This window comes from Centroberyx gerrardi, chromosome 5 (assembly GCF_048128805.1).
Source record: "Centroberyx gerrardi isolate f3 chromosome 5, fCenGer3.hap1.cur.20231027, whole genome shotgun sequence".
NCBI classification, from domain to species: Eukaryota; Metazoa; Chordata; class Actinopteri; order Beryciformes; family Berycidae; genus Centroberyx; species Centroberyx gerrardi.
The window spans coordinates 11,239,516-11,262,605 of NC_136001.1; the positions used below are offsets into that span (position 1 = coordinate 11,239,516).

General features: G+C 42.5%; 1 protein-coding gene across 2 annotated transcripts in view; it reads right to left on the bottom strand.

Moving 5' to 3' along the window:
- Positions 1-3,170: 3,170 nt before the first annotated feature.
- The window catches only part of magi3b (membrane associated guanylate kinase, WW and PDZ domain containing 3b), a 119,228-nt gene continuing 99,308 nt past the window's right edge, over positions 3,171-23,090 (bottom strand). Inside the window, exons 9-21 of one of the 2 annotated variants that reach the window (XM_071903793.2) lie at positions 19,483-19,674; positions 17,758-18,405; positions 15,286-15,317; positions 14,360-14,525; positions 14,173-14,267; positions 13,644-13,851; positions 12,691-12,873; positions 11,732-11,917; positions 11,322-11,418; positions 10,844-10,949; positions 9,276-9,413; positions 8,081-8,219; positions 3,171-7,204 (exon numbers count right to left, since the gene is read on the bottom strand). In XM_071903793.2, the coding sequence (XP_071759894.2) occupies positions 6,111-7,204; positions 8,081-8,219; positions 9,276-9,413; positions 10,844-10,949; positions 11,322-11,418; positions 11,732-11,917; positions 12,691-12,873; positions 13,644-13,851; positions 14,173-14,267; positions 14,360-14,525; positions 15,286-15,317; positions 17,758-18,405; positions 19,483-19,674 (3,284 nt within the window). In that variant the 3' untranslated portion in view covers positions 3,171-6,110. The remainder of the gene's footprint in view (positions 7,205-8,080; positions 8,220-9,275; positions 9,414-10,843; positions 10,950-11,321; positions 11,419-11,731; positions 11,918-12,690; positions 12,874-13,643; positions 13,852-14,172; positions 14,268-14,359; positions 14,526-15,285; positions 15,318-17,757; positions 18,406-19,482; positions 19,675-23,090) is intronic. The other variant, XM_078283556.1, reaches the window with a different exon arrangement.

A 23,090-nucleotide genomic window follows, 5' to 3' on the forward strand; every position in this document is an offset into this window, starting at 1 on the left:
ACTTAAGCAAACTCTTTATGACTCACGCTTCATGATTCATGTCCCTTTTTCTGCCATTACTGATAACTACTGCACTAATTTAAATCAAAGTGCAATTATGCTCTGTGTATCTGATGTGCTGACTCATGTCTCTAACTGCAAATTTGATATGAATTATTGAGATCATCAGCTTCTGAGTTCATCTGTGTTGAGACTAGCATGCCCTAGGTCAAAAAGCCCTATGGTTGCATTTAGACAGAAACAGAGAAAATGATCTTCATTCCAAGTGTGACCCACATCTGATCTCTTTTCCATGTTAAAGCAGCAGTTTTCCCATAAAAAAAAAAAGCAATAAAGATGTCATATCTGGGTTATATAAGGTTACAAATCAGATTTTTATGTTTCTGGGTAAATGCAGCTGATGCTTCCTTCTTGAGGCATATATTATTTATATATATATATACCGGTGTATATATAAAAAAAAAAACAGAAACACTGAGAGAATCTAAAATGTATGCATCAATATATTAATACTATTTTTTAGTACCTCGGTAGATTAGAAAACAAAGGAAAATGCCTTCATCATTTGTGAAACTTGTTGCTTTTTCATACTAGATACATACTACATACATATAACAGGGGTGATGTACATGGAGCTACAACAAGTGTAACATGGATGTTACAAAACTGTTAATACTACTGCTACTACTACTACTACTGCTACTACTACTACTACTACTAATAATAATAATAATAATAATAATAACATTAATAATAATGACCTTTATCTATATAGCACTTCAAAACCCAGTTACAAAGCACTTTACAAAAGATTAAAAGAACATAAAATCAACAGCAAAAGCAAGCCACTGTCAGAGGATGAGATCTGCAGTCGTATATCCTGTTTTGGTAAAAAATATTAAAAATTCTTCACTTTTCAGGAAAGGCTCAAGTACAGTGATCAGAAGACTGGTTAATAACCGGATCAGTAACACTGAAGAGCACCCTACAGTTATCATGGTTCCTTGAAATAAGATTAGAGAAATAAGCCACTCTTGCATCCTTAACCACTTTCTAATATTTCAGCATTAATATTGTAGGACACTTCAGTTTATCAGCCTTCCATTTACATTCAGGCCTTTCCCCATTCTGTCTTCACTGCATAAGTGTTAACATTTAGCCATGGCAGGAGTATTTTTCTTTCTTTCTTTTTTTTTTCATTCTTCAAGGGAGCAACGGCATCAGGAATCCATGAGCAGGTCATGATAATATGATCAACAAGATTTTCAGTGTTGAATAAAGGCGTTGGAGTGGTGTTGGAGGTAACAGGACATTGAAAACAATGACCTTGTGGTCAAATACATAAATATTTCTGAGTCCGACATTAGTTGGTGTACTGTAAATCCAAAAGAGAGTACTAAGTCAAGGATATTTCCCATTGAATGAGTAAGTTCTCCATCACTAAATTAACTAAGTTAACTAAGTTAAAAGACTCAATAAGATTCATAAAACCAGATAAAAGATAACTGGACAGGCAACACACATAAATATTAAAATCGCAGAGAATTAAAATTCCATCATATTTTGGTATAATCAAGGCCAGTAATTCTGAGAAATCATGAATAAATCCACTGTTTGGCTTTGGAGGTCAGGACACACAGCAGCGAGGTCTTACCATTAATTAGGAAACTCCAAAGAGGAAATCAAAGGAAATAGCTGAACGTTTAAAATCATCTCTGTGGATAACTGTTACTTCACCAGGTCCAGGGTTGGTGAGAGTATAATAATTATATAAATATATAATATAATATATAAATATTAGGGGTAGCAGTTTGACACTCTGGTAAACAAGGAATAAGAACGAGATTATTTCCAGTGACAGTAGGTGGTCGAGACAGAATTGTGGCCTTTACAGTTTTACAGTGAGAGAATCAATCTGAAAAACACTACAATTCCTGGTGAGTGGTGAGGAACAGTAGTTTAATACTTGCAATTCCTACTGCAATAATCTGTCAGTCCGTGAGGCAGGAGTCCATGTTTTCAGACAGCACCTGGGACCCCATCCTGTTTGGGTGGAGGCCGTCCCGCTTGCGATGGACGGGTCTCGCCCAAACCAGGCTAAAGCTATTGACATGCAGGAATGGAAGCACAGTCGTCTTTGTGGTTGATGATATTGTTTTGTTTATATATATACAGAGAAACGACGCAGGGCATTTTTGAGGAAGAGCACACATGCACTTCCTTGGATAAAGGTTAAAACAAGTTAAAAAAAAAAAAACAGTCTACTTAGTACTTCCTGGCAACAGACCTGCGAATGATCACCAAGTCCTCTGCTCTTTGTGGAGGCATCCAACACTGTTATATTATTTCAAGGTTTGTCCAATTTTGATTTACAAATGCTTAAAAAAAATGTCCCAATCCCAACGGCAAATATTAAAACCCTTGTCAAACAGCTTTTGATTGTTTTACAGTCATATCTCTTTCCATTGGTTTCAATACAGTATGTGAAATTCATGAGCACAGCTTTCAGTGAAATATGGGGTACCTACCCAGATTTATAGATTATATAAGATTTATTTTATAATTCATACCTCTCAGGGCACTGGTGTTTCACAGAGAATTTGAAACCAGTCAGATATTTTCTGGGGCTCTGCACAGATCTCATTTGTGTCCTCATTCCAAATATATTAACATATATATATATATATATATATAGCAAGTAAAAAACTCTACTAAAACCAACGCATTAACGGCGTCATGATTCATGCCTGCTTTTGAAATATGGACATGTAATGTAATGGACAAGACATATATGTGGCATAAGATTGCCTCTGAGCTTTCTCTTGTAACCGAAAAGGTATCTACTTTGAGCAGTCGAGCTCTCTCCCAGTTCTATAGTCAAAGCCGCTGGCTGCCATGACAACTGGAAATCTGCCATAGTAACAGTGGCTTATGCAGCTTTGTAATGACAGAATAGGACTGTTAGATTGTAGTGTGCAATGGTTTAGAGTTCATCTATATGAAACCTAAATGCTAGTTTTATCAACAATTTCAGGAAGTTGGGAGTATGATAATATATGATTCAAAACTACAATAATATGGTTTTCTCCTGTATTTTACCTGTATCTCAATTTCAGTAAAAGACATCCAAAAGTTATTTTTTCAGTAAAACTTTATTTTTCAGTGCATGAACAGAACACCATGTCAAGGTCATCGCCTATCATTTTCAATCCATTTTAAATATTTTCTTTCTCTTTTTTTTTTTACATAAAAAAATAATGGAGCAATTTGTTATATCTCTATTCTTTTCCCCGAAAGAGCACTCAGCAAGTATTTATAAAGGTGCTGTACAATATACAAACATTTACATCTACTGTTCCCACATAATGTAGAAGATACCACAAGGATTTTTATTCTAATGAAGCGATGCAAGGCCACAGTATGATACAGAGATGAGACACAGTATGGTCAAAACAAAAGTGTAAAGGAGTACAACAGTGCAAGGGACATACAATAAGAAGGGCATTGTCTGATTCTGGACCAGAGTGTACTGCCTGTACCTGACGCTCCTGGTTGGTAATACTCCACCAACCAAACTATTGCACGAAACCTACCGCTGACTGGCTCATAGTGCATCCTCAAGTGATTTGTAGCCTGAAAACTCCATTATACAATCACAGACTAGTGTTATTCAGAGCTCTATTTGAGATTGATGCCTTAACCACCAGTTGACTGTCTTTGATATTGACTTTATCACAAGTTATCGTTTGCTACTATATTGCATTCCCTGAGCTCATATGTCATAATCCTGCAGTGTAGTCAGTTGTATGAGCAGGTATGCAGAGTATACCCACCTCTTTTGTCTATTTTTTTTTTTTTTTAGAGCAGGGGCCTACCAAACTTTTTTGAATCCCCAAATATCCGCGTTAGACCACAAAACCCAATTTGATAAGATTTTGTCCATAACCCCATTTGATTTTTGTAGTTAGTTATGATTTAATATAGAAATGCATAACTGTCTATTAGGGATGGGACGATATGCTAATCTCACGATACGATTCGATACAACCATGATACGATGCAATAAATAAAAGCTCAATTGCAACAAAATGTGACTGTGCAGAATTATGTTTATTTCTGAGCCATAAATCTTTCTAGCAATGGCACTGACTCGCTAAAATATAAACAACAAAACGTCATTACAAAGTGCAAATAATACAATTTGGATGGAGAGTTTGTGAAATTGTGATGGTCAAACCGCCTCATTTGTGATTACTACAGCAGAATAAAAGGTAGCTAATATCACGATTCATTTTTCTGCCCCACGATACGTATTGTCACAGTTTTGTATTGCAATATATTGAATTTTGATATATCGTCCCATTCCCACTGTCTATACTTTAGGTGGAGAGTGTAACCTCTAATCAGAATAGTGATTTGGTTTTTCCTTCTCTCATTGTCCTAACTCCAAGGGAGTGAAATAAAAGTAAAATTAAATTATTCTTCATTTTGTTGGGCACAACCTGGAATCCCCCAGGGACTCCTCAAGGTCCCCAGACCCCACTTTGGGAACCACTAGTTTGGAGTCGATTCACCAGCTCAATAACCCTTGAAATACGTAACAAGATGGGATCTCTGTATACCTGCCACCCATTAGCAGCATGCTCAATACCCCGGCAAACCTACACACCACTCTACACTCTATTAGCCTTCAAGCTACCCTGATACATAATCACACAAAGAGACTGACAGATAGATTTAAAAATTCTCACTATTCTTTTCTCAACAGGCAAAGGTAAAACATCACCAGGGACATGATTCAGGCCTTGCACAATATTCTTCAATAGCCATTTTGGCCTTGAACATTGAAGATTTTAGAAAAAAAATAAAAATAAAAAGTAGCTATATAAAAAAAACATCTTTAATAACATGGCAACATATTGGTAGCAAGGTCAATATCACCAATGAAATACAACTCATGGTCATTCTGTAATGCTACAAGGGCAAATGCAGTGCAATGGAATTCAATAGATATTTTAAAGTTAGAATCTGCAAAACATGACAAATTTCAAATATATATATATTATATTCCACAATGAGACACATTTTGAGCGATCAAACATTTGGTAAATATAGCAGTTTGCACATTACCTATACATTTCATGAACTACAAAGACCCATGGTAATTCAATTCCTACCACTGAAATACATTGGAAGGATGGTGAAAGCTCAGATAAGATGGGACAAATCTTTGAAGTCTATATCAAAATGTGGAATGGCTTGGTACGGCTACATATACATATATTCATCTATTATCTCAATAAATTACACACTGGTTGGTTATCATACACATGGTAAACAAGATCTCAAACCACAAGTTTCTGGTCTTTTGTAATAATGTTCTTTATATGGAGGAGAATCAGTGTCTATAACCATAGAACAGTCTAGAGTCCCCAGTAAAGTGAATGCTTGCTGGATAGTATTTGAAATCTGCATGGTGTTCAGAATGACAATTATAAACAAGGAAAGAAGGATCATCCTCAGTGATGTGCAGAACGCGTGCAGTAAAACAAACATAAGGACCGACTGCATGCAGTTGAGCAAACCTTTAAGAAAAAGACAATGTCGAAATATCCCACAATGAGACCAGAGATAACCAAGAGCAAAATAAAACCCTGGATGACAGCCACAGTTTGTGTATACCACAGGTGAGAGGCAAGGGCCTTTCTCCTCTCTTGCATATGGGATAATTGCATTGTAATGGGTGAAGCGTGGTTAGTAGTAGTCATTCCACAGGAGGTTCCCAGAATTGGCACATATTCACATTTCGTAATGTCTGTCTGGCAAGGCCCCGAGCATGCCACACATGCATAAGTCCCAGATCAACATTGCTGAAGCCGCAGAGGGGGAGCTGGGAGCACTGCTGCTGCTACATGCCGTACATCACGTGAAACAGAACTTTCCAAAAAAGACCTCGACAAAAGAGAAATCTAGATGTTTGTCCGCAGCTGATAAAAGTGGAAAGTTCTGTCTGTTTTTATAGTGGAAGAACTCAGAATGACGATAACAACACTGAAGGTACTGTTCAGTATTCCATGGCACAGCTCAAGCCTGTGTGATTCTATATTCTATCAGAAAGGGTCACGCAGGACCTCCGCCTCGGAGAGGATTTTGGCCGAGCTGGGCACTTTCCAAGGACCTGGGCTAATAGGTCCCTTTGGGCTCTGCGGGGTCCCTGGAATACTGTTTATGAAGGCCACAAAGCCTTCCTTACTTCTGTCCTCTTTGGAGTAGGAAAAAACCTCTTCCCTTCCTTTCACCTCTCTCGGAGAAACAACAGACTCTTTTCTACTCCGCATATCTTTAACAGAGGACCTTGTTTCTCTTTTGTTGATAGTCTCTTTGCTTATATAACCGTCTTCTCTCGGTTTGCTCTTCCCAGTGGTATCCCTCTGCCCCGAGTCTCTACCTGCTCTTTGCTCGCTCTCTTTGACCGTGCGAGGAGTGGGCCTGTGGTGTTGAGGCTCCACCGCCGCCCTCTTGTTAACATTATCTTGCTCACGGGCAGGCCTGGTCCTTTCCCCTCTCCCTTCCATCCCTTGTGTGCTTTTTCTGATCTCAGAATCCCCCCTTTTGCCGTTTTTCTTTTCATGATCCAGGCTCTCTCTGCTGGGAAAGTCCTTTAATCTCCTCTGAGGGACTTGTTGATGCTCTGCGCGCTGCAGGGTCGATGCCGATCCAGCTTGAGGAGACTTGCCGGGGTTTGTGGACCATGTTTTTGTCTGCGTCTGAGACTTCCTGCTCTTGCACTGTTCTGCTTCCTGTGCCTTGCTCTCTGTCTTTTTGGGACTGTGGGAGTGCTCTTTGGCTTTAGAAAATGTCTCCCCTGTTTTCTTTGGGCTGCTCAGCTCTTTGTAGTCTTTTGCGGGCCTGGTCCTCTTGTAGAAGGTGATATGCTCAGGGGTGGTGGGAGAGAGCCTTTCTACCTGCTTGTCTGCCCACTCCCCACTCCCCTCCATTGAGCCGAAACCCCTGTTGCTGCGGGGCCTGAGGCCTCGTGGGGACAGAGCGCTCCAGCTGGGGGACTCCTTCAGCTCGCTGGAGAAGGGAGAGGAAACAAAGACGGACGCCCCGGTGGAAAATGGAGAGGAGAGGGGTGATGTGTCAGAGACAAATACCTCTCTGGAAAAGCCCGTGGGTGAAATGATTTTTTGATCATGTTGACCTATAAGAGAAGCACACATTTTACATGGAGACACTCATTGATGCTCACGAGAATATCAGATGTACCACACAAAAGCTTCATTTGAAAGACTGACATTTAGAATGAAGAAGAAAGAAATTTAGATGATGGGAAAGAGGGAAGACATGAGAGAGTTACCAAGGTAAAAGAGGAGAGGCCAGTAAAAGCAGTGAAGCTGTTAGTGTTGGTGCTCGTTAGTGTAGTAGCACACAGTAGAGGAAGCTGTACTACCTGCATCAGGGGCAAGAGAAGAAGAGTCAAAAAGAAGCAGATGGTTAGAGCCAACAAAAAACTCAGTCAACTCAATTTGGGTAGCACTCTACAATAGTTAAGTCAGATCAAGTTTATTTATATTGCCCTTTATCAATAGGCTCCATCAAATAACATAAATTGATAGAGTCATTATCATTTGCTAATCATTAGGTGGATCAAAGGATTCAGTGCACTTAACTATTGTCAATGTCCCCTCTTTGCAAACCATTACACATATTTAGGAAACCCACATTGCTAAACTAAATATACATAGATAATAGACATCATTATGAATTATATAGATAACAATTCAAGGGTTAATTTCCAAAACACTATATATCCATTTTAGGAAAAAACAATCATTACCTGAAATTCATCATTCAATATAGAGGATGCCGTCTGAAAATTTTGTCATTTTGTCAACCCAGGACTAAAGTTACCTACTATCCTTTAAAAAGCACCAAAATTGGTTTGAATTGAGCTCTACTTTGTAAGAGCAAGTGTGACTTTTTTCAAATGGTAAATATTGCATTTTGGAAGGAAACTTGAATTGATCTGTTTTTTGAGACTAGCAGTGAATAAAGTGTTTGTGTGTACAGCACTTACTGCTGTCTTGAGCCAGGCCCGCCCCGGGCCTCAGCAGTAGCACCACTTTGTTTCCCCCAGCCTGGATCAGTTCAATGGCCCTTGTATGGGAGATGCCACGAGCCGGCTCCCCATTGATCTCCACTATCTCATCTCCAACCTGTCAGCAATACAGGAAATGCAATTATTAAACGCACAGAAACACTCACAGGGAGGTAATGACACACAGCAAAGTATAGTAGCATATACACTTGCACTCACACACGAACGTGTACACACAAGCACACAGACACATATAATCAAGCAGTCTAAATTTCATGCCACACAGTCATGAAATACCCTAGAGGTACCCTCTATTATTGGAGATGACAAAATAACTTAGGATAAAGAGTGTAAACATGTCAGTCTGTTAAGCTCTAATCTGTGTTGACATTCCCCTGCACCCTTGGATAGGCAGAGTCATGCCCAAAGATCACATTCTGGCAGGCCTAAGATTGATTCCCACTAGGACCTTCTACCCTGTTTCTCCCCGACACCATCTCCCTCTCATCCTAATAATAATGCGGTAATTTGACCCCCGTCGGGAAATTCTCATTTTGCTTAGCCCTCCTCCACAGGGAGGTCAGAGAGCAGGGTCAGCTGCAGTGCAACGCCCCCGGAGCTGCTAGGGATTCAGCGTCTTACCCAAGGACGCTTCATTAGGGCGGATGCTTGCCGACTCAGGGGCTTAAACCTGGGTCCACCTTACTGCCCTATCTTTCCTATATGCTGTGCAGAGAGCTTGCATTGCTTTTGCAAAATGTAAACAAAACTTGCAGATTCTCATCACAGCTGGAGGCATTTTTAACGTTCTACAAACAACATTGTAACTGGCAGCTGCTAAAACATAATTTATTAGTTTGATCTCCAATGAATTTACAGCCACAGAAATTATATTTTCTATAATTTACCTCTCTTTAATAAACAAGGAAATTAGATTTCAACAATTTAATGGTTTGCATAATAGCATGCCAAACTGTATTCAGCAATGCTGAGAGTTTCCAAATGAGCTTAGATGCATACACAGAGAATGTAATGACTTTTGCATATACTGTGTTAATCAAGGCATGAAGATAACTTCTTTCTAGCCACAGCAAAAATGTACCAGGTGTCTACTGTTTGATTTAAAACTCACACAAAAAATCTGAAAGGTCTCCCTAACAAAAGGACCACTCACATGGATCCTGCCATCCAGCAGAGCAGGTCCATCCTCAGCCAGCCTCAGGATGTACAGGCCCATGTTGTACTCTGTGCCCCCTCGCAGACTAAAGCCAAAGCCCCTGGGACCCCGTTCTAACTCCACTGTCAGACAACCCTGTGTGGAACAGGTATAAATGTGAGCAGCGCTTAATGCAGAATTTCTGTGATAAAACATTTTTGTTAAAGCTGCACCAGGCAACTTCGCACGCTGGCAGCCCTAAATGGCTTACAAACTGTTTGAATCAATACCCACAAATCATGTAAAAGTTTTTCACTAAACTGCACACAGCACGCTCATGTTTACCAACCCTGCCGGTCTGCGATGCTTTATACCAAAGGAAACCAAAGGGACGAGAGAGCAAAAAGATCAAATGGTGAGTCCAGCTTTCTCTGAACGGAGTGCTCGCTCACTGCTGTTTAGGAGACAGTTTGTATTTCACTCTGAAGTTTCGGTTTGTCACTTCCTGTGCACAGATATGATTTCCCACCAGTGACCGTACCAGTCACCAGAATTTAATTTGGGCAAATATGGCAAATCTACCATTAGCAGGGATGGGACGCTCCCCTCTGTTGCAGCTCCACTCCGTCATCAAAGCTAATTAGCCGCGACCAACAGCGACTATAGTTTGGTCTGTCAGTCCGTTGGTCTGTCGGTCCGTCCCAAAAAAATTCTAAAAAAAATTGTGCTGGTGTTCATCATCTATGTTTATTGATCCTGAAGTCAGATTGACATGAGTGATGGTTCGCCAGACTCGGGAGAGAGTTTCTTATCAATTGGTGGTGTCACTTAAGCCTGTCCCCCCCATTCCCGACTGGCTTTATTTTGATTATCTATCTGTTGATTCCCAAGTTGAACTGGCACTGAGGGACGACTTGTTGAACTCAGGACAGAGTTCCCCAGTGATTTTCTATTTCTATTGATACCAAAGTGACACTGAAATGAGCGATTGCTCGGACTCAAGAATGCGTATCCTATTGATTGATGATGTAATTTAAGCCCCTCCTCCTTTCCTGATTGGCCATTTTTTTATTTTCTATTTCTATTGATCCCAAAGTTGTATTGACATGAGTGATGGCTTGTTGAACTTGGGACAGAGTTTCCTTTTGATTGGTGATACCATTTAAGCCCCTCCCCCTTTCCTGATTTTCCGATTTTTATTTTTATTCAACCCAATTGACATTGAGATGTGTAACGGCTCACTGAACTCACTGAAGACTCTCCCTCTTTCGTGATTGGCTGTTTTTCATTGTCTAAATCTATTAATCCCAAAGTTGCATTAATGATAACTATGATGAACCCAGTATGGAGGACTGTATGAAGAAATCTAAGAGCTGATAATTATGTGATGGGAGCAGGATGCATTGCTTTAAACCGATAAGCTGTATTAGGCTTTTGTATTTGGTTTCATAGAGCCAAATAGATCACAGCTTATCATGAATTACGTGCTTGTTATTCAAAAAATTTTGCCTAGTGCAGCTTTGACCCCAAAGAGTTGCTAATATATAGACAACATATATTGGAATAAATAAGAGTATGATCCTCACCTGGTTGGGTCCTGTCACACACAGTGTTCCCTGCTCACTAAGGGGCAGGGTTTTGTAGTCAGACCAGTTGACTGCCTCCCTTTTCTCCTCCAAGTCTAGGTTATAACTAAAACAGACAATGGTATTCGGTTAAGTCTATGTATTTCTTCAATAATGCATGTTGTGTACAGCATGCCGCAGGCCACATACTGAAGAGGGTAATCGCAAGTCATTATGCAGAACATAACACTTAATTTATGCTGGATGTTAAAAAGGAGAGTGGTGGTTTGTATGAGGGTATTTTCATTTGTCTTCATATTGTGTATACTGTATTTTACTGTATATTGTCTATACTGTACATGTTTTTTGAACACAGGCGTCTTATTTGGACTATTCAGTAGCCTGAGTCACAGACAAATGTCTCCCTTGAGAAACAAAGTAGACTAAACTTTAACCTTAACCTTACTCAAGTCTTGGTTTGGTGAGAGCTGATCCTTACCGTTCATCCTGTAGAGCTGACCTTTGACCCATGGCTCTGTGCTGAAGGGCTGGACTCTGTTTGGCTGAACTGGCTCCAGATGGAGGGCCTTTGTATTCTGAAATCAATGGTGAGATTTCAGCATGTCAGCGTAAAAAAATGACAAAATGTTCTTCACTCAGTATCTTTTGAATAGCTAGAGGATCCAGTCTGTAAAATGATTATAATTTTGTCAACAAGGACTTAGATTACCTACTATCCTTTAAATAATAAAATAGTTTGTTTAGTTATTTTATGCCATCAATCCTTTTATAGGGTTATATGGGATGAGGGAATATGTGTCACTTTTTTAAAATTTGAAGTATCTCAATTTGGAATTAAATTTGTCATATCATAAGACCCACACACTATAATAAATGTAAGATACTCACCATCCTCAGGAACCACGGTGAGGGTGACAACGTTGCCAGCATCCTTGATAAGCTGAACAATGTCGTTGTGAGAAAGCTCAATGATGGAGCGGCCATTGACCGCTGAGATACGATCTCCAACGTTCAGCAGACCGCAGCGGTCAGTGGGGCTACCTTCGATGATACGGCCAATCTTATGTGGGATAACTGAAAAGGCAGAGGAGGAGAAAAGAGACATTTAGACACCAGTTGTACCGACCATTACAAAAAACATAGACTTTATCTGGCTTACAAAAAGACTTGAGGTGGCTTGGCATGGCTTAATCATGCAAGGACTTTAATAGTACTAGAAATACAACATAAAGGCCTCACCTATAGTTGCAGTATGGCACTACGACTGAACCCACTAATGGCTTTGCCTGCATTATGTCTGGACTGAGAATTTCAGTTTTTGATGTAAGGACTGACTACACAGGAGAAACGTCAGGCTCTTAAAAAGCCTTTAGTTTTGAACCAATCTTTCTTGTCCAGTCTCCCTGCTTGATGATTTTGGTTTTTCCCTACTGCTTGATTGTTTGTTTCTATGACTACTGCTATATGATTGCCTGACTGTTCAGCCTAGTAATTGTTGTACTTGTCTCCCACTTTGATGTAACTAGATTGTTTGACTCCTTCCATATAATTGACTGTTTGCTCTATGCCTCATATGCCCCTCAATAGACAATCATGCTGTGTCTCTTTCTTTTATGATGCAGATACTAGAGCGTTTGAATCCAATATGTGACTGGTTGTCTGGTTTATGCCCCCACCTGATTGGCATGATACCAGAAAGAGTCATTTAATCTGTATTTTGGATTAACATAGACCAAACATTCTTTTCCATCTATAAATCAAAAATGTATTTGGCTAAGTAAATTTAAATGAGTTTAGAAAGAAATCTTTTAAATATTGATGTAGGGCTTGAGAGACCCGACTCCCACCTCCCAGTGGGGGTTTGCTCTTGGAGGTGAGGATGACGAAGCCAAAGCCCTCGGTGTCCTTGCGGTGGAGTGTGATGTCAAAAGACTCATGGTCCAGAGCGCTGGGCATCGGGATGCGGGGCAGCCTGGGAGAACCGTTCACCAGCACTGGAGCCATGCTCTGGGCCTCTTCCTCCGTCGCATCTGGTGTGGAGGGATACAGATGAGAAATAGAACAGAAACAGATGAGACTTAATTTAGTTTGCTAATGTATTTGTGTCTGTGTTTGTTGGTGTATATCTGTGTGTGTTGTGTGTGCGTGTGTGTGTGTGTGTGTTCACAATGTTGTTGAGTGTTTACATGTTGCAGGCCTATCGAAAAAAAAGGCCTAAACAACAAGCAACATTGTGTTCAGTCTCTGCAGTAATTACCCTGTCTTATATGAATATGACAGCACCAAAGGCCCCCGCCCCTTTGCTGACTACTCTGGTTAGCCAGCTGTACTTATAATACAATATTCGAGCCAAAACACCTCGAGTACGGTGGTTGGCTGCCACTTAAAGAATAATTTAAACCCTTATGAGTATTTGTCACACCCACAACTCACTTCATAAAATCTCTCACTTTATGGCTATGAAAAGCAGAGAAAATGGCGGCTACTGGCAGTGCACCAGTGTGTTTGGAAGCAGCTATAGCATCAGTCTTGGAGGAGCTCCAAGACGTTAGCATTTTAAAAGAGCAGCAAAGGCTTTTCTAGGGAGAGAGGATGTGTTTGCTTTTCTCCCAACTGGGTTTGTGTGACGTCTTTTTCCTTAGGTTTTCTGTTGATGAAGGTTGAGTTTCTGTAGGTGGCGCTCTTTTCTTTCTACCTGACACCGGGTATTTAGGACAGCAAATGTAAAAGCTTTCATGAACTGGGTTGAATCACTATAGAGTGACAAAGCTGAAGTTTATGTCATCTGCTCATCACCCACCTCTGTAGATGACCTTCCTGCGTACGGTCAACATAACTTGACCGTTACGGGCGGCGTTGGTCATCAGATCCAGCACCTGCTTGTGGGAACGACCTTTGACCATCACACCGTCGATGCCGATGAGCTCGTCTCCCGCCCTCAGACGACCATCCTTCTCTGCTGCGCCGTTGGGCACGATGGCTCCAATGTACACCTGGGGAAACACATTCTGATACAGGGAAGAAATATGAAATCTGTTATATGATGGCATATAAAGCCGTTTGAGCAACCCACAAACTTTGTATAATCCATTCATATAATTTTGGAGTTGTGTTCTACATCACATGAAAATACACCAACATTATTGTCTATGAATTTACAGTGCAAACATTCCAACTTACAGTACAATCCTTATATAACAAGGTTTAATAACACTTTTATAATTCTTATGATGAAAGTTTCAAATTATATTATGTTCAAAAATATGCAATTTCTAACAGAAGAGTTGGATGCATTTCAGGGGCGGTCAGGACAGGTTGCATATACTTACTGGCTGCTCTGGACCTTCTCCTCCCAGAACACGAAAACCGAAGCCCGTCTCGATGTCTCTCTTTAGAAAAACATCTATGTCTTTGGTGTGAGGCTCTGTGGATGAGTAACACTCAGTTACTATTCATCAGAGCAAGGTGTTAAGTTAAATTGACTTTTGAGGACAACCAGTGTTGGTCTAAACTCACGTTTGCTCTCCAACAGGGCCTTGGACTTGAGGTACATCTCTGTGGCGTCTCGTTTGGGGGAGTCGGCAGAGCGCAGGGTGCTAGTGTTGGAGTGGTAAGGCAGGGCCTGGGGAGCCGAGTCTGTCATACAGTCTAAAGTCTCTGTGCTGGCCGTCATTTCCTGTCTCTGATGGATATGCAAATACACAGATACACATAGTATAGTCGTCATCCATACGGGTTTTTTTTTCTCTCAAATATCTAACATAATAATATCATCAACATGATTTTAGATGAAGACAAAATCAAATTTACTATTTTAGTTCTGTTTTTCATTAGATCACATATCCTTTGGTATTCACCTATGAAGGGCATTGCACACTTTATTGATAGTCTCTACACCTCATTATCCCAGGCAAGTGGCTGAGGATCTAATGGTGATAGAATACCAAAGGCAATAAAGGTCATTTCACCGGCTCTCTTTTACATAGACTGTTTTCCCTTTACATCCCTCCCATTGTTTTGATGGCTAAGCAAAGGGATTTGAATGTAATTTAAAATCCACAGGAAAAATGAGAGATTTCCCTATGGCCGTGACAGGCCTATTCAGGGAGAAAGGGCAACTTCTTTATCTAAAACTGTTGTATTAATAATACCACCATATCTAAAGAGGCTCCTCTATGCTTCATTACCATTGCAATCCCCTGACAATGCCCTAAGAATACGAATACTGAAAGGAAGTAATTAAGACCGTTTTTCAGAGCAAACAAAAGGAGGCGCCCAGAAACATAATCAATATTCAAATTTATTGCTATCATTTAATTCGATGCAACAGAGGCTTTACTGGTTAAGCTGAAGGACAAAAGGCTTTGAAATTAAATTGAGGGATAAGTGCCCATGGGGAAACAATAGTGAGGAAATAGGAAAAGATATCCGCTTTTACTCACAGGCTTTAGACTCTTCACAGGGGACGTTTGACCTATGGAGAGACATATAACAGGATATGGTAAGAAACACGGATAAGATTTAGACCAGCAGCCGTCACTGAACCACCATCCACCAGATGGCACTGCCTCTCTGACAGAGAAACAGGAGCAGTGAACTTAAAAATAAACCTGTGGTACGCTCTAAACTCAGGAGGGTCTACTCGCTAAAGACCGCTCCATTAGGGATCATACATTCCGTGTGTGATAAATAGGAAATGTATGTACGTGTGCAGAGGGGTGCGGAATACATGGGAGAAGCCCACTGCAAAGCGAGGGAGCGAGTGAGAACATGAGAGAGAGAGAGATTCATGCATATAATTCAATGACCAATAATTTTTTTTTCCCATCTCTCTGTTTGCTGTACAGTACACCCACACGTTCTATCTCTCGCGCTCAGATTGTTCCCTACAGTTCATCTCCTAGAAAAGAGATAACCCCCCCCCCCCCCCTCCTCCCTGCATTAACCGGATTCACAAACACTCCCTACAGCGCTGGGACCAACACTCGGCCTGATGAGCGTGAGGGGGTTAATGGAGCCTGATGTAAAAGGGCGATGCAGCTCAATTTTTCCGCTCCATTGTGAAAGACCCAACCCAAGGACTGCCATCAACAGCACGAAATGCGACAAACGTAGTATGCACACACACCTGAAACACACCCACCCACATGACTCGTTTCCTTCCATCCCCTCCCTTGCTGCGCTCATGCATATAGTGCCGCCCACCACTCACCCCCTCCACACACACATACACACACACAGGCCTCCACGTCCAAGCCAAGGGCCATTCTCTAATGAGGGTTAAATCTGGCATTAGCTCCTCAATTGGGCAGGCTGAGTGAGGCTGAGCCCCGCTCTGGCTGCTGTGGGGTCATGCAGTGTGTCAGTGGAGTAGGACATGGTGACGGTGGTACAGTAGTAAGGGTGAGAAGTGTGGGTGTTTGGGAGAGAGGAAAGAGGAGGGTTGGGGTGCGGCTGCAAGGAGGAGGGCCCCTGGGGCTTTCCACGCTATAGCCATTTAGCCATGGCTCTTTAAGGGGCCATGGATACAGAGGCATGCAGAAATCCCTTGCGCTCTGTTGATGATCAAAGCCAATCCGGGGTTCATCGACTTGCGCAGCGATTCCCCCGGGCAGCTGGAGATGGATGTAGGAGACATTTGAAGGGTGCCTGCCCCCCCTCCCCCTCCCCCTCCCCCCCCTCCCTTGGAATCAGGCACATCCTCACGCTTATGTAATTCCCCCTCTCAGACTTGCAACAGACTGCAGTATGCCTCAGTGAGAGTCGATGGAAACAGAGGCGGGCTGAGTGGAGGCACACAGGGGGACAGATGCTCGAGATCTACAGTTTGTGTGTGCGTGTGTAGAGAAGCATACTGCATGTGATGGCAAAAAAAAATGGGGCTGTATTGGTTTGAGTCTAATCACCATATGCCACAGCTGAGGGGGTGCAGGTGGATCTATTCCGCTAAGGAGGCAGCAGTCCCTAATGTGGTGACCTTACAGACTGCAGACACAGTGACATCACCAAGGCTTCTACAGTACAAACAGAGTGAGGTCGGTCACCCCCCCCCCACCTCACCTGCTGTCAGTATCAGCACGTTGACCCCACCTCCCATGGGCACTGTTGGAAGTTGTATTGACAGCAATAACATACTATGTCACTCACTAAAGGCATATAGGCATGAGAATAATGGATGGATAGAACGGATAGGAGGAGGAGATAGATACACAGGCAAAGAAAGAGACAGGTACATGGACAGGTGGAGAGACAGACTGAGAGACACAGATAGATAGATAGATAGATATAGATGGATAGCAGAGGTGTGACCAAGTCAACTTTGCTCAAGTCCCAAGTCAGTCTCAAGTCTTGAAGCACAAGTCTCAAGTCAAGTCCCAAGTCTAAATATAGATTACCAAGTCAGGTCCATGTCATTAATGTCAAGTTGCAAGTCTAAATGTCAAGTCAGAACAAATCAAGAGTCCAGTATCAATTTAATATCTTAAAGAAAACTAAATATCTAGGACTTTTCACTGCAATATGGTTTTAATAGGATACGAACTTGGTAAGAGCATCCTGAGTTTGATTTCTAAAATTAGTTTCAACTTCATTGAATTCAATCAATCCATACAAATTTAAATTCAGTCATCTGGTGGAACAAATCTCATAACTCATAACACAAACACAAGATCTTTTGTCAAGACATTAGAAACCTTTTCAAGTCATCAAAATACAAGTCAAAGTCAAGTCCCAAGTCACCAGAACCCAAGTCAAGTCTCAAGTGTTCTCTTCATGCATCAAGACTCAAGCAATTAAAACTGTGACTCGAGTCCAAGTCATGTGACTCAAAACCCCACCTCTGATAGACAGATAGGTAGATAGATGGACAGACAGACACAAAGACAAATACACAGACGCAGTGTTCGGTCTCTCACCTCCTCGCAGCACCAGCACGTTGACCTCGCTGCCCACCGGCAGGTCTTTGAGGATGTCCACCACCTGGGCGTGGCTCAGCGTCTGGACGTTCTGCCTGTTGATCTCCTTGATGACGTCTCCTTTCAGCAGGCCGCGGCACCACTGGGCGTCCAGGATCATCTTCACCTTCTGGCCCAGCGGGCAGTCAGCGATGGCGAACCCGAATCCTCCGGGCCCCTTAACCAGCGGCACGCTCACCAGCTCGGGCTGCAGCATGGCCGCGGTCACCTCGCCCCGCTCCCCCTGCCTCCCGTTGGGCAGCGCCGCCACCACGGGCCGCCCGCTGGCGTCGGTGGTGACGTAGTGGAGCTCGTGGGAGGAGCCGTGGAGGACGTCGCCTTTCACCAGCAACGGCTGCCCATTGATGAGGGGCACGGCTGTCACCACCTCGCCCCCCTGCAGGGCCTGCTGGGGCTGGGTGGCCGGCGGGGGAGGAGGAGGGGGAGGCGGGTCATCGCTGTCTAGGTCGACGTCTGGGGGAAGCTGGTAGCCGCGGCAGAGAACCATGTCCACATACTGGTTGATGGGGATGGACTGGAACATCTGCACCACCTCCGGGTGGGTCTTCCCCAGCACACACGTCCCGTTGATCTCCACTATCACATCGCCTGGGAGGACAGAGAGAGAGAGTGATACATACATCCATACATAGGACAGAGAGAGAGAGAGAGAGAGAGAGAGACAGAGAGAGAGAGAGAGACAGAGAGAGAGAGAGAGAGAGAGAGAGAGAGAGAGAGAGAGAGAGAGAGAGAGAGAGAGAGAGAAAGACGAGGGGAGTTTCTCTTCTGATATTTAATCTAGACATCAGACTTCCTAGATTTCTTTGGAAAGCATTCCTGGCATTGTCAGTTTGATCTATCTTCAAAAATGTCCCTGTCCTCTTCACTGCTCTCATATTTCATTTTGGTAGCTCCTTCTACCTTTTCCCTTTCCCTTTATCTTCAGTCTGCCATTCGTTGCTAGCTTCTTCCTGTCCCTCCTTCACTCACTCCATTGTTGAACAGACCTGAACAGCGCTCTCAGCCACATCATTACTGCACGGAGGAGAGAGGGGTGTAGTTTTCTGTCACATCTCACCATTGTGCCCATCACACATACACAATAAACGTGCATGCACACACACACACACACGCACACACACAGAGCTCACAGCTGCTGAGGATGTGTAGACAGCCGCAAGGCAATAGCAAGATCAGAAACTAAACAACAAAGATGTTAGATGGCTTCACACCCACCATAATCTGACTGTCTGCCACAAACCATGCCCTTGACACAGCTAAAGTTGTTGTTATTGCCTTGTTGCTACTCATGGGAGAGTGTTAGGGTAAGTGAACACCACAGAGGTGGAATGGGTACCTCTAGGTGCATCATAGTAATATCTGTTGGCACAGCTAAGTTGGCTGCCAAATAATTTTTTATAATGTTGCCAAAGTGAGAAATTGCAATATATAACACAACTGCAAGGGAAAGGTTCTGATAACTTTTGCCGTGCAAAGTAATCAGTCTCACATAACAATCTTCCCCTCCCTGATAACATTTTTCACATTCTCTGGTGAGCATCTTAGATCTACCAGTGAAACAACCATTCATGGAGATTCATTTGAACAGGAATGCCCTTTGTATCTACTCCAGGTCTGTGGTGACTCTTGAAGCAGTGTGAGTCTGTCTACAGAGGTTTTGCTCACCGGAGGCCATCTTGTTGTCGTGGGCAGCAGGGCCGTCGCTGAGGACGTTCTTCACCTGCAGGAATTCATCCGTGCGGTCGCCCCCGATGATGGTGAAGCCGAATCCCTGGGAGCTCTTCCTCAAAGCGGTGTGGTACAGCTCACCCTTCAGCTGGCTGGGGTCCGCAGTGAAGCCGGACGCACCTCCCTTACCTGCGCACAATGTGTATGTGTGTGCATGTTTGAGGGTATGTGTGTATGTGGGTGTGTAAGGGGGGGGGGGGTTAGAGAGAAAGCCTGAATTAATGACAGGCTATATCAAATACAAATGTAATCTCAAAACAGTGCTCAGCATCAAAAGCGGCAACACTGATTAATGAATGCATACTCTTCATGAAAGACAGCAAAATCCTTCGATGTCTGCATTGAACCTCAATTATACGCATAATGTGCTAAGGATCAACACAGTAATCATCCATTTCTAATTAACAGGCATGTTATACATGCTTGAACTAGATAAACCCATCAATAGAAACCTTTGTGTGCATCCCTGCTGTGAAAGGAGCCCACGATAGACAGATGTGAGAGATAAAATTATATAAAATGTTAGCTTTGGTTGCTAATTTACTTGTTTGATGTGCTGCATGCCTCTCATTACAATCCTACAGACCAGAGCAGTGATGTAACACCTCTGAAATTGTCCAATTTACCATGAGGTTCTCCTCATGCTCTTTCCACTGCAGCCAGTGAGTCAGAAAAAAGAGGTTTGTCAGTGGAGCCTTTTTATAACTTGAATAAGGAACAACTTAAGGTCAGTGGCAACATCAATATAAACCAGCAGCTTGGCTGTGGCATACGTAATACAGTAGATAACAAACTGTCAGGGTCACACTGCATTAAATTGGGCAGCTCCACTATCTGGCATTACTGTGCTATCAGCACTTTAGATCACGGACACGACATTTTTTCCTCGCTGCCTGCTGTCTCTGGCCTGGACTGGGTTATAGCTTAGACTCAAAAAGTATAAAACTGTAGCCAGTTGGTGACAAATGGTGCAGATTCCAGCGATTGTATATTGGGAGAATGTGACATGACTCTCACTTTCTGGGAATGACACCAAGTCAAGAATCTTTATACATTTGGAAATGTTTGAGTATGATATGTGGCAATGGTTATGAGCCAGACTTGAATACAAGATATCTTGAATGTGTGGTATTTGCCTTTAGTTACACTTACACTGACCATTTCAATTAAAATTTTTATATCCGCTTCTAAAGCGGCTTTTACAAGATCACATCGTGTGTGTCCACATCTGGCATGAAAATAGCTGTTATTCGTATTTAAACCTGTGTCTGCATAGCTCTACCTCTCCATCTCTTTACATTGCTTGTATGAGCACTGTGGCTGGATTGTGTCCAGATTAAGTAGAATTTGCAAAGTGAGGCAGACCATTTCCATATCTGGATAACAATGGATTCAAGATCTGATAACAATGTTAGCAAAATCTGTCCAGACCTATCACTTGTACATTCCAGGATGATCAGATGTGTTATCGTAGCTTTGCCTGGTTTCCCTCCAAGGTAAAAATATTTTGGTGAGCTTTGCAGCTTGGCTAGAAAGTAACAACTGCAAATTTGCCCATTTATTTCCTCTATTTTTGTTGACATTCTTGTTGAAACTGTCTGGGGGCTTCTAAGGAATTTAAATGAAGGCACTCTCATGTCATGTGATTCAGCAGTTATAAACAGCCACCACAGATATGAAGGGCTGCGAGTGAGTGGAAGTTATCACAGTCAGTGTGGACTCCAGATGTCCTGTTGCATGGATCAAGCAAAGCTCATTTACATAATCACATTCAAATTGCTTGATAAACTCAACATGGAATGCGTTTTTTTCTCCCCCCCGTGACAGCCGAAATACTACTCTGGCTGCATGTTTGTGTGTGGAGAGACAGACAGAGAGGGAGTGGAGGGAGAAGGGGAGAGAGAAAGACAGAGAGAGAGAGAGAGACAGAGAGGAAGTGCGAGCGGCGTGTGCGAGCCTGTACTTGTGTGGGAGTGCCTGAGGAAGGTCTCTGTGCCAATGTTTGTGGGCAGACTTTGAAAGCCAGCGGCAGAGGAAACCATCAGATCCACGGCATCAAACAGCCACAATTTTTGATTTCTCATGTGTGACTCAATTGCGTTGTAAATCTCCAGTGACATTATTCAGCATAATTGACTAGACATCTTTGTTACTCTATCAAGGGAGCAACAGCAGCTGCTGTTGTCAAGACTGTAGCTTGAATAGCAGAATTTAAAATGACTCTCGTTGGGAGGCCAAAAGACAACTAATACAGCAATGTAGACAGCCAATCAGAGCAAAGCAACCATGGAGCGCATGCAGGCACAAAGCCTGGCATGTTGGCTGACTGACAAACACCACAGATGAGTCTCCTCTGAAGCTTGAGGTGCTGTTAACGCCTCATATGAAACTCCCTGGGAATCTCCTACCTTGGAAAACTGTAAAAATCTGAAACCTAGCCTGAGGTGTAACTGCCGACTGATGATGTTTTGGTTTCATCATAGCAACCGCCTGACAGCTCACTAGGTTGTGTAATCAGGGGAGAGATGGCGGTTTCCTCAGTCCCCACACACCTGAATGGAGAGATGTCTTATTATGCTTGGCCTCTCTGATGTGCTGTTCCACCAGCTGTTGCCACACACTCTGCTAAAAGCCGCCCTCCTCCCATGCATCCCCTCTCTCGCTCAAACCATTTGCCTGAGCCTTGCCAGCGGTGCGGGGCTGTCTATCTGCACTGCTGCAGCACTGTAATCTATTATACATCCATTATAATGAAAGCATACTTAATTCATAATGTTTATTATGGGAGAAAAATGGCTTGTCAACCCAAAGAACAGAGCATTATAGGAGCACTGATGAAAACTTGTATTATACAGATCAACTGAAAAATAAAATTAGGCTGATTTTTAAAAGCTAGCGATGTTTGAGGACACTTGAAGGACTGTCCTTGCGTAAAATGACAACTTAGGCACTGCTTTCTGTTCTAAAGAAACATATTTATCACACTGCCCCGACTGAGGTGAAAGGGTCAGCATGTATAAAGAGCATAGTACAAAAATAGAGCAAGCTTAAATTCTTAGTCTGGAAACATTACAAGCCTCCAACAAGGAGTGCAAGGGTCAAAGCTAAAGCTACACCTGTGTCTCTCGAATGGTTACGCATAATAGTGAAGTAATAATTTAATAAATAAGAGTAGAATAAGAGGAGAGTGTCAGAGGAGGGCAAGGTAGAGCGGAATGTGAAGCCTTTCTTTAAGTAATGAGTTTCATCTATTTTAGGTAACTTTAATTTCATTGGAATCTCTTGTGCTGTTTCTTTTTACCCACACACAGCAGACAGTGTAGAGACCTGCGGGAGACATCACAGCCCATGAGCCAAGGGGTGATTCGTGCACACGATATCTCATGGTGATGTTTGTAGGGTGAAGGTCACTGTCCCTTGTGTTGGAAAATATTGCAGCAATCATAGGTTTCTATGTGTAGAAATGTATTTCAGTGTGGTCTTTGTATGACTCCTTCCTAGGGATGAGACGATATATCGGAATTCAATATATCACAATACAAAAA